Genomic DNA, 13,196 nt, shown 5'->3' with positions numbered 1-13,196 from the left:
CGGGCGCAGAGCCACCGAATACTTCCTTCAGGGCATTTTAGAGCCCCCTGCGTCTGTTTTTCTGTTCTCAAGTCTGTCACAAACCCGTCAGTACCAGAATTTTGACTTCCCAGAGCCTAGGAGAGCGTATGGCATTTGACAGCTGCTCTCTAGCACGTGATTGTGGGGAGAGGGACTTGGGTCGCTCTCATTGTCTTTCCATATAACAAAGATCAGCTCCTCTCCTGGGCCCCACTTCATAGAAATATGCATTCCTTGACCTCGTGATCCACCCATCTCAGCCTCCCAAAGTGCTGGGATTACAGGCTTGAGCCACCGAGACCATCCTGGTCAACATGGTGAAACCCCGTCTCTACTAAAAATACAAAAAATTAGCTGGGCGTGGTGGCGCGTGCCTGTAATCCCAGCTACTCAGGAGGCTGAGGCAGGAGAATTGCCTGAACCCAGGAGGCGGAGGTTGCGGTGAGCCGAGATCGCGCCATTGCACTCCAGCCTGGGTAACAAGAGCGAAACTCCGTCTCAAAAAAAAAAAAAAAAAAGAAATATGCATTCCTGACATCACAAATGCAACTGCCCAAGAACCCCCACTCATGCTTTCTCCCCAGAGCTTCCCCTGCACTCACATTCCCTGCATTGGTTGGGAATAACCTCATAGCCCAAACACTCCCGAGGAGCAGACCCCACACTTGTACCGGCCAGGCTTCCTCGCTGTTCCCCCGCAGCTAACCCTGGGCTTGGCTTTGAGGTTTGCAGCCAGAGCTGGCATCTTCTCTCTGCCAGTTTCATTGCCTTGGTTATTCCTAGGAATTCCTGGGACTTCCCTTCATTAAAAAAGAAACACTGGGGACTAGGAGAGGAACCAGCCACTGCCGTGCCTTCACTCTGAGGGGCTGAGAGAACTTCACTGTATCTCAGATTCCCCTCACATCTTGAGAATGCAGGTGAGCCCGCAGCCCTGTAGAGCACTGTCCATGAGTGATGAGCGCTTAACTTTGTACCCGGCACCCTCAGCAAGCGTCCAGGCCCCTTTTATGCTCATACGATCCTCACAGCAGCCGTAGGAGGTGAAGCTGTAATTATCCCCATTTGCAGATGAGGAGACTAAGGCTCAGGGAGGTTGAGCCTCCAGGGAGATGCCCGTGGACCACTGAGATGCCCGTGGACCACTGAGCCTGTTTGTATTGGGCCCAAGCCTACTCCCAACACGCTGGGGTTTAAACCCAGACAGTTGGGAGCCATTTAAAAATGAAAAGGAGCCGGGCGTGGCAGCTCATGCCTGTAATCCCAGCACTTTGGGAGGCTGAGGTGAGTGGATTACCTGAGGTCAGGAGTTCAAGATCATCCTGGCCAACATGGTGAAACCCCATCTCTACTGAAAATACAAGTATTAGCCAGGTGTGGCAGGAGAATCACTTGAACCCAGAAAGTGGAGGTTGCAGTGAGCTGAGATTGTGCCAATGCACTGTAGTCTAGGTGACAGGAGCAAAAAATTCATCTCAAAAATAAATAAATAAATAGGAAAAGGATGATTTAAAACCAAGACAGGAAAATATGCACTTTAAAGTCCAGCCTTGAAGATAGACGGCTAGGTACTCTGACCGGAGTCCCAGTACCGACCCCGTGCCCTTTGCTGTATCACCCTCCTCAGGAAAGTGGAGACAAGTTTTGTTGAATGTTTGTTTTGCATCTTTGAGGCACGAATGGTCACAGGGACAAAACTTGTCGTCATGACCAGCCTGGCTAACATGGTGAAAATACAAAAATTAGCCAGGTGTGGTGGTAGGCGCCTGTAATCCCAGCTACTCGGGAGGCTGAGGAAGGAGAATCACTTGAACCTGGGAGGCGGAGGTTGCAGTGAGCTGAGATCGCACCATTGTACTCCAGCCAGGGCAACAGAGTAAGAGCCTATCTCAAAAAAACAAACAAAAGGTTGTCTTCCACTTGGTGGCTTGCACTGTTCCAAACCATTCAAGCAGCCTCAGCTGTGTGGAGTCAGACTTAGCTGGATAAGGCCGTTTGGAAAAAAAATCCTGCTTTGGCAAGAAAGGAGAAGTCCCCCGTGGCAGCTATCAGAGAGCGACACGGAGTTCCTAGACAAAACAAAGATGTTTCTGCAGCCACAGGTGACAGCGCCCCCAGACGGGCACACGCCACTGTGCAGTCTCTGGCCAGTTGTGGCTCCGCCTCTAGGGCTTGGCCGTCTAGAGCAGTCCCTGGGGCGGCATCTGGAACGAATCCTCAGGGCCCCGCCCGGAAGTGCCCTGGGATGCATTGTGTCCCCTCCCTGCATTGCGTGCTGGTCCTCTGTGTAACGAAGAGGTGAATGGCAGGTTTCAAGGGTAGAGTGCAGTGGTGCGATCATGGCTTACGGCAGCCTCGACCTCCCAGGCTCAAGTGATCTTCCCACCTCAGCCTCCCGAGTAGCTGGGCCAACAGGCGTGCACCACCACTCTCGGCTATTTATTATTATTATTATTTTTGTAGAGACAGGGTTCCCCTACGTTGCCCAGGCTGGTCTTGAACTCCGGGGCTAAAGCAATTCTCCCTCCTTGGCCTCCCAAAGTGCTTGGGATTACAAGCATGAGCCACCTCCCTTCACTATTTTGTTTAACTGAAACACAGTTTACATAGAGTAAAATGCACAGATCTTAGGAATACTGCTCCATGAGTTTTTGTATATACATATGCATATATATACATATATGTATGTACAAATATATATATATTTGTACATACATATATAATTTTTTTAAAAAAAAAAAACAGAGTTTCTCTCTCGTTGCCCAGGCCGGAGGACAATGGTGTGATGTCGGCTCACTGCAACCTCTGCCTCCCAGGTTAAGCAATTCTTCTGCCTCAGCCCCTCAGGTAGCTGGGATTATAGGCATCCGCCACAACACTCAGCTAATTTTTTATATTTTTAGTAGAGATGGGGTTTCACTGTGTTGTCTAGGCTGGTCTCGAACTCCTGACCTCAGGTGATCCAGTTACCTCCCAAAGTGCTGGGGTTACACGTGTGAGCCACTGCGACTGGCCCAAGTTGTTGTATATTTTGAATGTTCATGGTACACACCTGTGAAACCACCACCCAGATCTGGACGTGGCACATTTCCAGCCCCTGAAGTCTTCCATGGGGCCCCTGCCAGTCACTCTTCTCCCCTCAGAGGGGCTCTGTTGCTCTGCAATTCACGATTCTCTCTGGCTGATCACATTATTCTTTCAGACTCTTAAATATTCTGTCTAGACCTGGCTGCTGCTGGCCACGTGTGGCCTCTGAGTGCTTGAAAATCACTGTGTGCTGTAAACCTGGAGAGCACACAGGGCTTCTAAGGCTGTTCAAAAGAAATGAAGGTAAAGGACCTCACCAGTGGCTTTTAGCATTGATTACATGTAGAAATGACAATATTTTGCATGTATTAGATTACATAAAATACTATTAAAATTAATGGCACTGATTTCTTTTTTACTTTCTTCAATGGTGACTACTAGAAATTTGAAAATTCCTGGCCAGGTGCAGTGGCTCATGCCTGTAATTCTAGCACTTTGGGAGGCTGAGGCAGGTGAATCGTTTGAGCTTAAGAGTTGCAGTGAGCTGAGATTGTGCCACTGTACTCCAGTCTGGCAGCATGGGTGACAGAATGAGACCCTGAGAAAAAGAAAAGGAAAGGAAAAGGAAAGGAAAGGAGGAAGGAAGGGAGGAGAGAGAGAGAGAAAGAAAGAAAGAAAGAAAGAAAAGGAGAGAGAGAGGCGGTGGAGAGAGAGAGAGAGAAAAGGAAGAAAATTTAAAATTCTGGCCTCTGGTCAGCCGGGCGTGGTGGCTCAAGCCTGTAATCCCAGCACTTTGGGAGGCCGAGGCGGGTGGATCACGAGGTCAAGAGATCGAGACCAACGTGGTCAACATGGTGAAACCCCGTCTCTACTAAAAATACAAAAATTAGCTGGGCATGGTGGCGTGTGCCTGTAATCCCAGCTACTCAGGAGGCTGAGGCAGGAGAATTGCCTGAACCCAGGAGGCGGAGGTTGCGGTGAGCCGAGATCGCGCCATTGCACTCCAGCCAGGGTAACAAGAGCGAAACTCCGTCTCAAAAAAAAAAAAAAAATCTGGCCTCTGGAGGCCAAGACGGGTGGATCTCTTGAGCCCAGGAGTTGGAGACGAGCCTGGCAACATGGCGAAACCACGTCTCTCTACAGTAAAATACAAAAATCAGCTGGACGTGGTGGCTTGTGCCTGTAGTTCTAGCTACCAGGGAGGCGGAGGTGAGACGATTGCTTGAACCCGGGAGGTTGAGGCTGCAGTGAGCCAAGGTTGCATCACTGCACAGCAGCCTGGGTGACAGAGCGAGACTGTATCTCAAAAAAAGAAAATGTGAAATGCTGTATGTGGCTGCACTGCACTGGGCCCTCTCTGGAGGTCTCCTTCTGTGAAGGACTTGCCTCCTGAGTCTTGCCACCTGCGCCTGCCCCCGTGGGCGTTGTGGCATGTGGGTGCCGGCGAGTGCTATGGCGTGAGGAGGTGTGTGGCGTGAGGAGGTGTGTGGCGTGGGGTGGCCGCGCTTTGCACACGTGTGTTGCCTGTGGCTTCCGGCCTCAGGTGTGAGGCAGACTTCCACGCAGGCTCCCTCCAGTCTCAGGCATTGCGCCCCAGTCAGGGTCCTCTATCCAGAGCCGTGTTCACTCAGCTTCGGGCTCTTTTTGAAGACATGCAGTGAAGCCCACTCCTCAGTGGTGCTCGCCACCCGCTCATCCAGCGGGAGCTGCTGGAAGGCGTGGAGGTGGAGAGGGTGGAGGTTGTTTCGAGTTGCTTTTAGGCTGAGGCTCAGATCAGACATTTTGGGGACACTCTGTGGAGTCCACGCCCTGAATGGGAGGTGCTGGCTCACCTTTGTAAACCCCTGGGGGCTCGGGAGCACCCTGTGTAGGATGGAGGCCTGCTAGTATCCCCTCCATGTGGCCGGACCACCTGGGCCCCTTCAGGATGGGCTGTGGCTCTGTAGAAGGCGCGAGCGGCTCAGTGTCCACTCAGGAGCAGGCTGGGGTCCAGCTCTGGCTTCAAGGGAACTGACCATTGTCGGTCACAGGCCCGTCTGACCCATGTGTCCACGTGGCGTCTAGACAATGGGCCCGCCCATGACCAGTCTGCCGGTGAGGTGATGGGCGGAGCCAGTCCCAGGGGAGTGATTGGACTGACATTCGGACACTTTACATCAGGCGTCCCCAAACTTTTTACACAGGGGGCCAGTTCACTGTCCCTCAGACCGTTGGAGGGCTGCCACATACTGTGCTCCTCTCACTGACCACCAATGAAAGAGGTGCCCCTTCCTGAAGTGCGGCGGGGGGCCAGATAAATGGCCTCAGGGGGCCGCACCAGCGAACCGTAGTTTGGGGATGTCTGCTTTACATGGAAGGTGCTAGGAGTCACTGCCAGGCTCAAAGAACGTGGAGGGGGTGGACGAGACACAGGAGAAGCACCAGGAGGAGACACGAAGCGGGGAGGGGAGGAGACAGGTGCGGGGAAAAACGAGCAGACTCAGGTGCAAGGGTGGAGAGCAGCCGGCTGGGGGATGACTGCCACTTAACTAGCCTCATGGTGTCACTCACTGAGCCTCAGTTTCTCCTTCTGAATTGAGGGGCAAGGGATGACCTCTAAGGACCAGCAGCCCTGCTGTCTATGAGGCCATTGTGATGGGAAGGCCCAGAGGAAGCCCACCCTTCCAGTGTCCTCCATCTATCCCTTCCCTCTGCTCAGCTTTGCAGCTGCGTGGGGTGCAGTGAGTCCCAGGCTGTACACCTGGGCAGTCACGTGGCAGGGACTCTTATGTGAGGAGGGGAGCTGAGCCAGATGTGCCAGCTGTCAGCCAGACTGAAGGTGAAGGGAGCAAACAAGGCTTGTCTGAATACAAAGTCTTCAGCCCACCCCTGGGGGCGGCATGTCAGGATTCTCCTGAACAGACAATCTGGGTTCTGTTCTAATGGGGACTAGAGCAGGGCCACTGTCATTGTAGCTTCAGAAATGTTTAAAGTGTCTTTCTTGATCATTGGAAGAGGCAAAAAAAAAAAAAAAAAAAAAAAAAAAAATGCAGTAAGGAATGAGGAAGGACTCAATTTTGCACAGTCTAACTCTCTGTGTTCCCCTGAGGGTAAATTGGAAATGAAATATGAATACAGGACTACTAGGTGTGAGCCATTTCAGTGTGTCAAGACACTTCCTCTCTAACCCTTCTTTGCTTTTTGACAGTAATCGGATTGCTGGACGGCTTGTCTTTTAAGACCTAAGTACGGACAATAAAAACAGCCCTTCTACGGGGAAAATAACCTTCCATTCTGTTTTCTACTGAGCAGAGAGGAAAGAACATCAGCTGAGCCAGCGGGGTTATCAAGTTGCAGGATGCCCCTGTTTATCTTGTGAGATTCGGTTTGCTTTAAATGTTTTCACAGATCATATGGTAGCTTTTGTATATACTTTCATTTGTATAACTTGGAATTATTTTTCTGCTACTCTTTTGATTTTAAACATGTCCTTGGTATGTAGTACAAGGTTTGAGGTTGTTGTTTTTTTTTTTAAGTTTGAAACATAGCATTTTTAAAGGTAATTTTGTTAATTTACAATTACTGTTAAGTTTTGCTAGCTTTGCTGTCTCTTTTGCTTCTTTCTGTTTTGTTTATAATTTGATTTCCTAAGTACTTGTGGTTTTAGGTTGACCTGTGCCTTGCTCCATGTATCTTTCATTTTAGATTTCTTAGACCTTATCAAACTTCTTTCTTTCTTTCTTTCTTTCTTTCTTTCTTTTGAGACAGAGTCTTGCTCTGTCACCAGGCTGGAGTGCAGTGGCTCTATCTCGGCTCACTGCAATTTCTGCCTCCCGGGTTCAAGCCATTTCCTGCTTTGGCCTCCCGAGTAGCTGGGATGACAGGCTCGAACCACCACACCTGGCTAATTTTTGTATTTTTAGTAGAGACAGTGTTTCACCGTGTTGGCCAGGATGTTCTCAATCTCCTGACCTCATGATCTGCCCGCCTCAGCCTCCCAGAGTGCTGGGATTACAGGCATGAGCCACTGTACCCAGCCCTCAAACTTGTTTTTCTTAATCTAAATCTTCTAATAGCTAACCGGCTTGAAATTCAAGTGTTCTTATTTCTGTTGATTGCCATATATAGCTATCACAAAGCAGAGGAACTTTGGACTTTATTCTAGAAGCATCTTAAGCTGTTGGTTTCCTACTTCTGATCGCTCCCTGCCCCTCACGTCCTGGCACTCAGGCTTGAGAAATGCATTAATTCTCAATTCTCCTTTCTGGCTTTTCCATCTAACTTGCATTCTTTCATTGCACTGATCACACATACTTAGTAACACACTGTAGTAGGGTGGGCACAGAAGGGATCTAAAGGGTGTTTTGTATTCCAGGCAGGTCTCTCCAAGCCCGGCCCATGAGTCTTATCTTCAAAAAGTAAAATAAAATAAAGCTAATATACTGAGGGCAGAATGAGAGCATGAGTGAGGCTGTTCCTGGCACGTATCAGCTGCTTGATAAAAATTAACTTCCCCTTCTTGTTAGTGTTCTCAGTGGCTTTGCACACCAAATGCTTTGTCTTTTTGTTGTTAAACTTGACCTTGAGGATGTTCCTGGGTTCATCATTCTTGGCAGTATGGCGACTTTTTTGTTTTTAGATTGTGGTGGAATTCATTTAACATAAAATGAACATTTTTATTTATTTTTATTTATTTATTTAGAGACTGACCTCCCTCTGTCACCCAGACTGGAGTGCAGTGGTGCCATCTTGGCTCACTGCAACCTCCGCCTCCTGGGTTCAAGCAATTCTCCTGCCTCTGCATCCCGAGTAGCTGGGATTACGGGCATGTGCCACCATGCCCAGCTAAGTTTTGTATTTTTAGTAGGGGTGGGGTTTTTCACTATGTTGGCCAGGCTGGTCTCGAACTCCTGACCTCAGGTGATCTGCCCGCCTCGGCCTCCAAAGTGCTGGGATTACAGGCATGAGCCATTTTAAAGTGTGCAAGTTTACAATTCTGTAGCTTTTAATACATTCACAGTGTTGTGCAACCCCTACCCCTGTCTGGTTCTAAAACTTTTTCATCACCCCAAAAAGAGATGGTGACTCTTTGAAGATGCCAGCTTTGGCATTAACAGAACCTCTGGTGTGTGACTTCCGTCAAGCATCACAATCTCCAGGTTTTGTTTTCTCATCGTTAAAGTGAAAATAATCGGGTCGCCTTTAAAATAAGGCCTTTTTGTATCCACATTATCTTCACTTTAAAGGCCTGTTTAAAAAGAACTTGACTGAGGTATAACGTGCACACCACAAAATCAGCTCATCCTGCATGCACTTTTCAGTACTTTTTTTTCAGTACTTTTTCGTGAATTTGCAGATTTGCGCACCCATAACCATAATCCCAATTTTAGAACGTCTCTATTATTTCCTGTTCCCATCTCCAGCTCCTTGTAACCATGAGTCTGCTTTCGGCCTCTATGGGTTTTCCTTTTTTAGACATTTATACAAATGGTGGCCGACCATATATGGTCTTTCTGCCTGGCCCCTTGCACTCAGCATCCTGTTTTCGAGGTTCATCCATCTTGCAGCGTGAGTCAGCGCTTCATTCTTCTCTGTGGCTGAGGAGTATTCCATTGTGCGGATGGACTTTGCTGATAATCCACTCCTCCACTGATGGACATAGGGGTTGTTTCCACTTTCCATGATTTTATTTGCTACTGTGGGTCGTTAGCAGTACCACAGCACTGTGCAGGTACACAGAAGTGCTTAATCATTGTGGTTGGCTTGGCGCGGTGGCTCACACCTATAATCCCAGCACCTTGGGAGGCCAGGGCGGGTGGATCGCTTGAGGCCAAGAGTTCGAGACCAGCCTGGCCAACACAGTGAAACCCCGCTTCTACTAAAAATAGAAAAATTAGCCAGGCATGGTGGCGGATGCCTGTAGTCCTAACTTCTCGGGAGGCTGAGACCTAAGAATGGCTTGAACCCTGGAGGCAGGTTGCAGTGAGCCGAGACTGAGCCATTGCACTCCAGCCTGGGTGACAGGCTTTTCTCTCAAGAAGAAAACAAGCTATTGGTCATTGTTTATGTTATTTCCTTATGGCTTTTTTTTTTTTTTTTTAATGTGGATGATTTTCTTTTAGACTTGGTGTTTGTGGTTTTGATAGCTTTTTTTGTCAAGCTATCATCATCCTGAAATTTTCTTTGTTAAAGGCTTAGGATTCACATATGGCGATAATTGTGTATCATTATGACTTAGGGCCATCGGATAAGCCAGGTCACCTGCTTCACTCATTCATGCCACACGTGTTTACGGAGTGCCCCATGGGTGCCAGGCCTGCAGGCTATGGGTGAAACCTGTGTACCCCAAGAGGAGACAGTGACCATCTGTTTGGCTCAGCCCTGTAGCCCCACAGCCTGGCATAGTATTTATTGAATGAAGCACAGCCTCTGCCCTCATATAATTCGATGCAGGTGGAAAGCCCATGGCAGACCCAGGACTGGAAGCTCCTGTGTCATTAGGAACATCGGTGGCCGAAGCTTGCTGGTAACAGCTGGCGAGAGCGAATTACGCCTGTCTACTTCCACCTCCATGTATGGTGACATCACTTTGATAGGTTGACATCAGCCACTGTGGGAATATTAACACCATGGAAATAGGCAAAAGCCACCAATCAGAGTTTTGGCCTCCCCTCCCCTCCCCTCCCCTCCCTTCCCTTCCTACCTCCCCTTCCCGCTTCCTTTTCTCTCTCCTTTTTTTCTGAGTGCCTAAGTGTTAAAACATTTACCAGCACACCACCTGCCTTTCCAACCTGGTAACCTATTTTTCTCCTGACAAGATGGTTTTTTTGCAGGTGAGGGAATTGAGGCACAAAGAATTGCAGGGACTTGCCCAAGGTAATGCAGCCAGAATTCAGGCCCTGGCTTCCTCGGGCCGTCCCCACAGTGATGGGACGACACAGTGTCACCTCTGCCCCCTTCCCTCCTCCCTAGTCAGGATTCTTCTGCCAGACAGCCCTGCTGCTGAGGTCTCATTTCCATCCCTCGTCAGTGTTTTCAGGGCTTTGCTTCCCTGTGTGTTCCTGAGCCACCCTCACATCCTGTCCTTTCCTTCTTAATAGGAACACTGTGTTTTCCTTTGTTCTTGCAGAATTTTGCTAAGGAGTTTGTGATCAGTGATCGGAAGGAGCTGGAGGAAGATTTCATCAAGAGTGAGCTGAAGAAGGCTGGGGGAGCCAACTACGACGCCCAGACGGAGTAACCCCAGCCCAGCCCCACACCCCTTGCCAAAGTCATCTGCCTGCTCCCCAGGGGAGGGGACCGCCGGCCTCAGCTACCAGCCCACCAGCCCACCCTGGAGAGAAGAAGCCATGAGAGGCAGCGCCCGCCACCCTGTGTCTGCAGCCCTCACCTTCCTGCTTCCCTTACAGCCCTGCTGTGTCCCATCTCATGACGCTCATGGAACCTTTTTCTTTGATCTTCTTTTTCTTTTCTCCCCCTTTTTTGTTCGAAAGAAAAATCATTTTGATGCAAGGACCTGCCTGCCATCAGATCCGAGGTGCCTCCCGCAGTGACCCCTTTTCCTGGAGTTTCTGTTACGTGCGACGAGGTCCGCCCAGTGGGATCTGCATGGCCTCGCGTTGCTTCCAGAGCCGGGGCCTGTTTTGCCATCTTGGTATTTTTGGGCCTCTGTTCCCGCGTACCACTCGGGCAGCTGGACCAGGAGCTGCGCCCGGTGCCTGCAACCTTCATAAGCACACACGTCCGTTCCCTAGTCAGACCCAGACCTCCTGCACTCTGCCCCGGCCCCCTCATTCCCACCTCCATCCAGAGTTGCCTAAGTTGCATGTCTGGCAGAGGCAGGATTGCTCGGGGGTGAGGTCAGGTCTGCCTCAGACCGAATAAGGAGAGAAAATTTGCCTTAAAATTTGCCTGGCAGTGGCTTTACTGCACGGTCTGAAATCACCTGTTCCCACCCTCCGGACAGAAATTTCCTTGTGACACAGAGAAGGACAAAGGTCTGAGCCCAGAGTTGACGGAGTATTTCAGGGTTCACTTCAGGGGCTCCCAAAGCAACGAGGATGCTAGGGAGAGAGGCCCAGGGTGGGGACTGGGAATTTAAGGATTGCTGGGAATGGATCCTTTAGGTTCTGGAAGCTTCTGTGCAAGCCGCAAGGGTGGCTTGGGCTGCAGGGCTGCTCCACTGAGCTGGGAGCTGAGCAAAGCCCTGGTCTTGGTGCCCCGAAAGCCTTCGGCTTCAATCCTACGCTCGCACCACACACTCAAAAGGATCGTTGTGTTTTGTTTTTAAAGAAAGATGCGAGTGGCTTGGTTCTTCATGAGCACATCTGATATAGCTCTTTTTCTTTTTTCCTTGCTCGTTTCGTTTTGGGGAAGAAATCTCTACTGCGTTGGGGTTGTGAAGAACATCTCTGCACTCAGTTGACAGAAATAAATGTTTTTTTGTTTTTCAAAAAACGGTTTGGTTTCTGATTTGTCCTACAAAGTTCTTTTCTTTTCTATAAAAACAAAGGCAGTCATGATCGCACTCAGATTTCACAGGCATTTGCAGAGTGGCTGGGGCTGGCCCTTTGGTGTTCAGGAGCTTATTTAATTCTTAGTGACCATAAGAAACAGGTGGTGCTTCTGTCCCTATTTCCTGAAAACTGAGGCTCAGAGGGACTAATTCACCCGCGAGGTCACCCAGATAGAAAGTGGCAGAGCTGGGCTCACTGCAACCTCCACCTCCCAGGTTCAACAGATTCTCCTGCCTCAGCCTCCATACGAGCTGGGATTACTGGCCCCCGCCACCATGCCGGGCTAATTTTTATGTTTTTAGTAAAGATGGGGTTTCAGCTTTGCACAGTGGCAGTATCGTAGCCAAGGAGGTTTATCCGAGGCACGATTATTGCTAATTGAAAACTTTTCCCAATACCCTGCCATGATGATTTGCAATATAGTCAGCATTGGCAATTTTTGACAGTCTCTAAGGAGACTGAATAAAAAAAAAAAAGATGGGGTTTCGCCATGTTAGCCAGGCTGGTCTCGAACTCTTGACCTCAGGTGATCAGCCCACCTCGGCCTCCCAAAGTGCTGGGATTATGAGTGTTAGCTACTGTGCCTGGCCAGAGCTGGAATTTAAACTGAGATCTCTAGACACCCCTGGTGCCGTGGCTTGTGAGGGGAGCGGTGAGGCCACAGATTGGGGATCGTGATGGGACCATAGGCTGTGCTGCTCTTTGAGTGGCCAGAACTCCTGTCTGCCTTTTCAGGAAAAGCCAAGAGAAAGCATCTTCCTCACTGGCTGTGACATCCTTTCTGAGGTTATCCTCCAGCTGAAAAACTGGACTTCCAGCACACCAGACCCTGTGGGAACCCAGAATCAGGCCAGAGCAGTTTCAAACGCAGACAGCTGGGCTTGAAGGAGCTGAGTGTGGGGCCAGGAGGGTGCCGGGGAGAGGGCAGAAGCCGAAATCAGAGCAGGAAGGAATCCTACAAGGTGTAGGCAAGACCCTGATCGTGCTGCCCAGGGCGGCATGGGGGACATAGGTCACCACCACCCTATCTATGAAAACACAGATGAGGCCTCTGTTCTAGCCACATGTGGGTTCTAATTTCTGCTCATCTGTTCACAGCTGTGTGGCCTTAGGCACGTTAGTTAACCTCTCAGCCTTGGTTCCCTCATCTGCAAAATGGACAACGTTGCCTACGTGTAGAAAGCCGTAAGGAGCAGCGAGGATTGTGCGTGCAAAGGGTGTGTGTCGGGGTGCAGTGTTCTTACCTCACACCTGCCACTGGTCTTGTTAGCTCTGTGGGCTTAACGTTTTTCCTACACCTAAAACCGAGGGAGCTAAACTAAGTCTGCTCCCAGGGCGCAGGTTTTAGCTACGGTCAGAACGTGGGCTCAGTAGGTGCATTCCAGCCCAGCAAGACTTCCATCCTCTTCTGGAACCTCCTGGTCTGCTGAGCCCTCCTCCAGGCTCACCGCCGATCCCACTCCCTGCCCCTAAGCGGACTAGAAAGAATCAGCAGCTCTCAAATCTGCCCCCATGCCTGTGGTCTCACCCCTGACTCTGAATTAGGTTCACTGGGAGCTTTGAAAATACAGATGAGGCCTCCCTATCCCAGACCAGTGAAATCCGAGTGCCAGACTCAACAAACGCCAGCTTTTCCTTTGCAGACGGCTGCAG

The 13,196-nt window shown here is 49.9% G+C and overlaps 1 protein-coding gene and 1 non-coding gene across 2 annotated transcripts in view; both read left to right on the top strand.

The window, feature by feature from the left end:
* Positions 1 to 11,484, top strand: part of COTL1 (coactosin like F-actin binding protein 1) — a 48,308-nt gene extending 36,824 nt beyond the window's left edge. The window contains exon 4 of the mRNA XM_039460644.2: positions 10,157 to 11,484. Within this exon, the coding sequence (XP_039316578.1) occupies positions 10,157 to 10,267 (111 nt within the window). The 3' untranslated portion in view covers positions 10,268 to 11,484. The remainder of the gene's footprint in view (positions 1 to 10,156) is intronic.
* Positions 11,485 to 11,860: 376 nt separating this feature from the next.
* LOC120361883 (U4 spliceosomal RNA) lies at positions 11,861 to 12,001 on the top strand. The gene has a single exon (XR_005577933.2). It is a non-coding gene; the product is annotated as a U4 spliceosomal RNA (small nuclear RNA).
* The last annotated feature ends 1,195 nt before the right edge of the window (positions 12,002 to 13,196 follow it).

The sequence above is a fragment of the Saimiri boliviensis genome, chromosome 1 (assembly GCF_048565385.1).
Source record: "Saimiri boliviensis isolate mSaiBol1 chromosome 1, mSaiBol1.pri, whole genome shotgun sequence".
NCBI classification, from domain to species: domain Eukaryota; kingdom Metazoa; phylum Chordata; class Mammalia; order Primates; family Cebidae; genus Saimiri; species Saimiri boliviensis.
The sequence above is the reverse complement of the archived record's forward strand: the minus strand, read 5'-3'. Positions and strand labels throughout refer to the sequence as shown.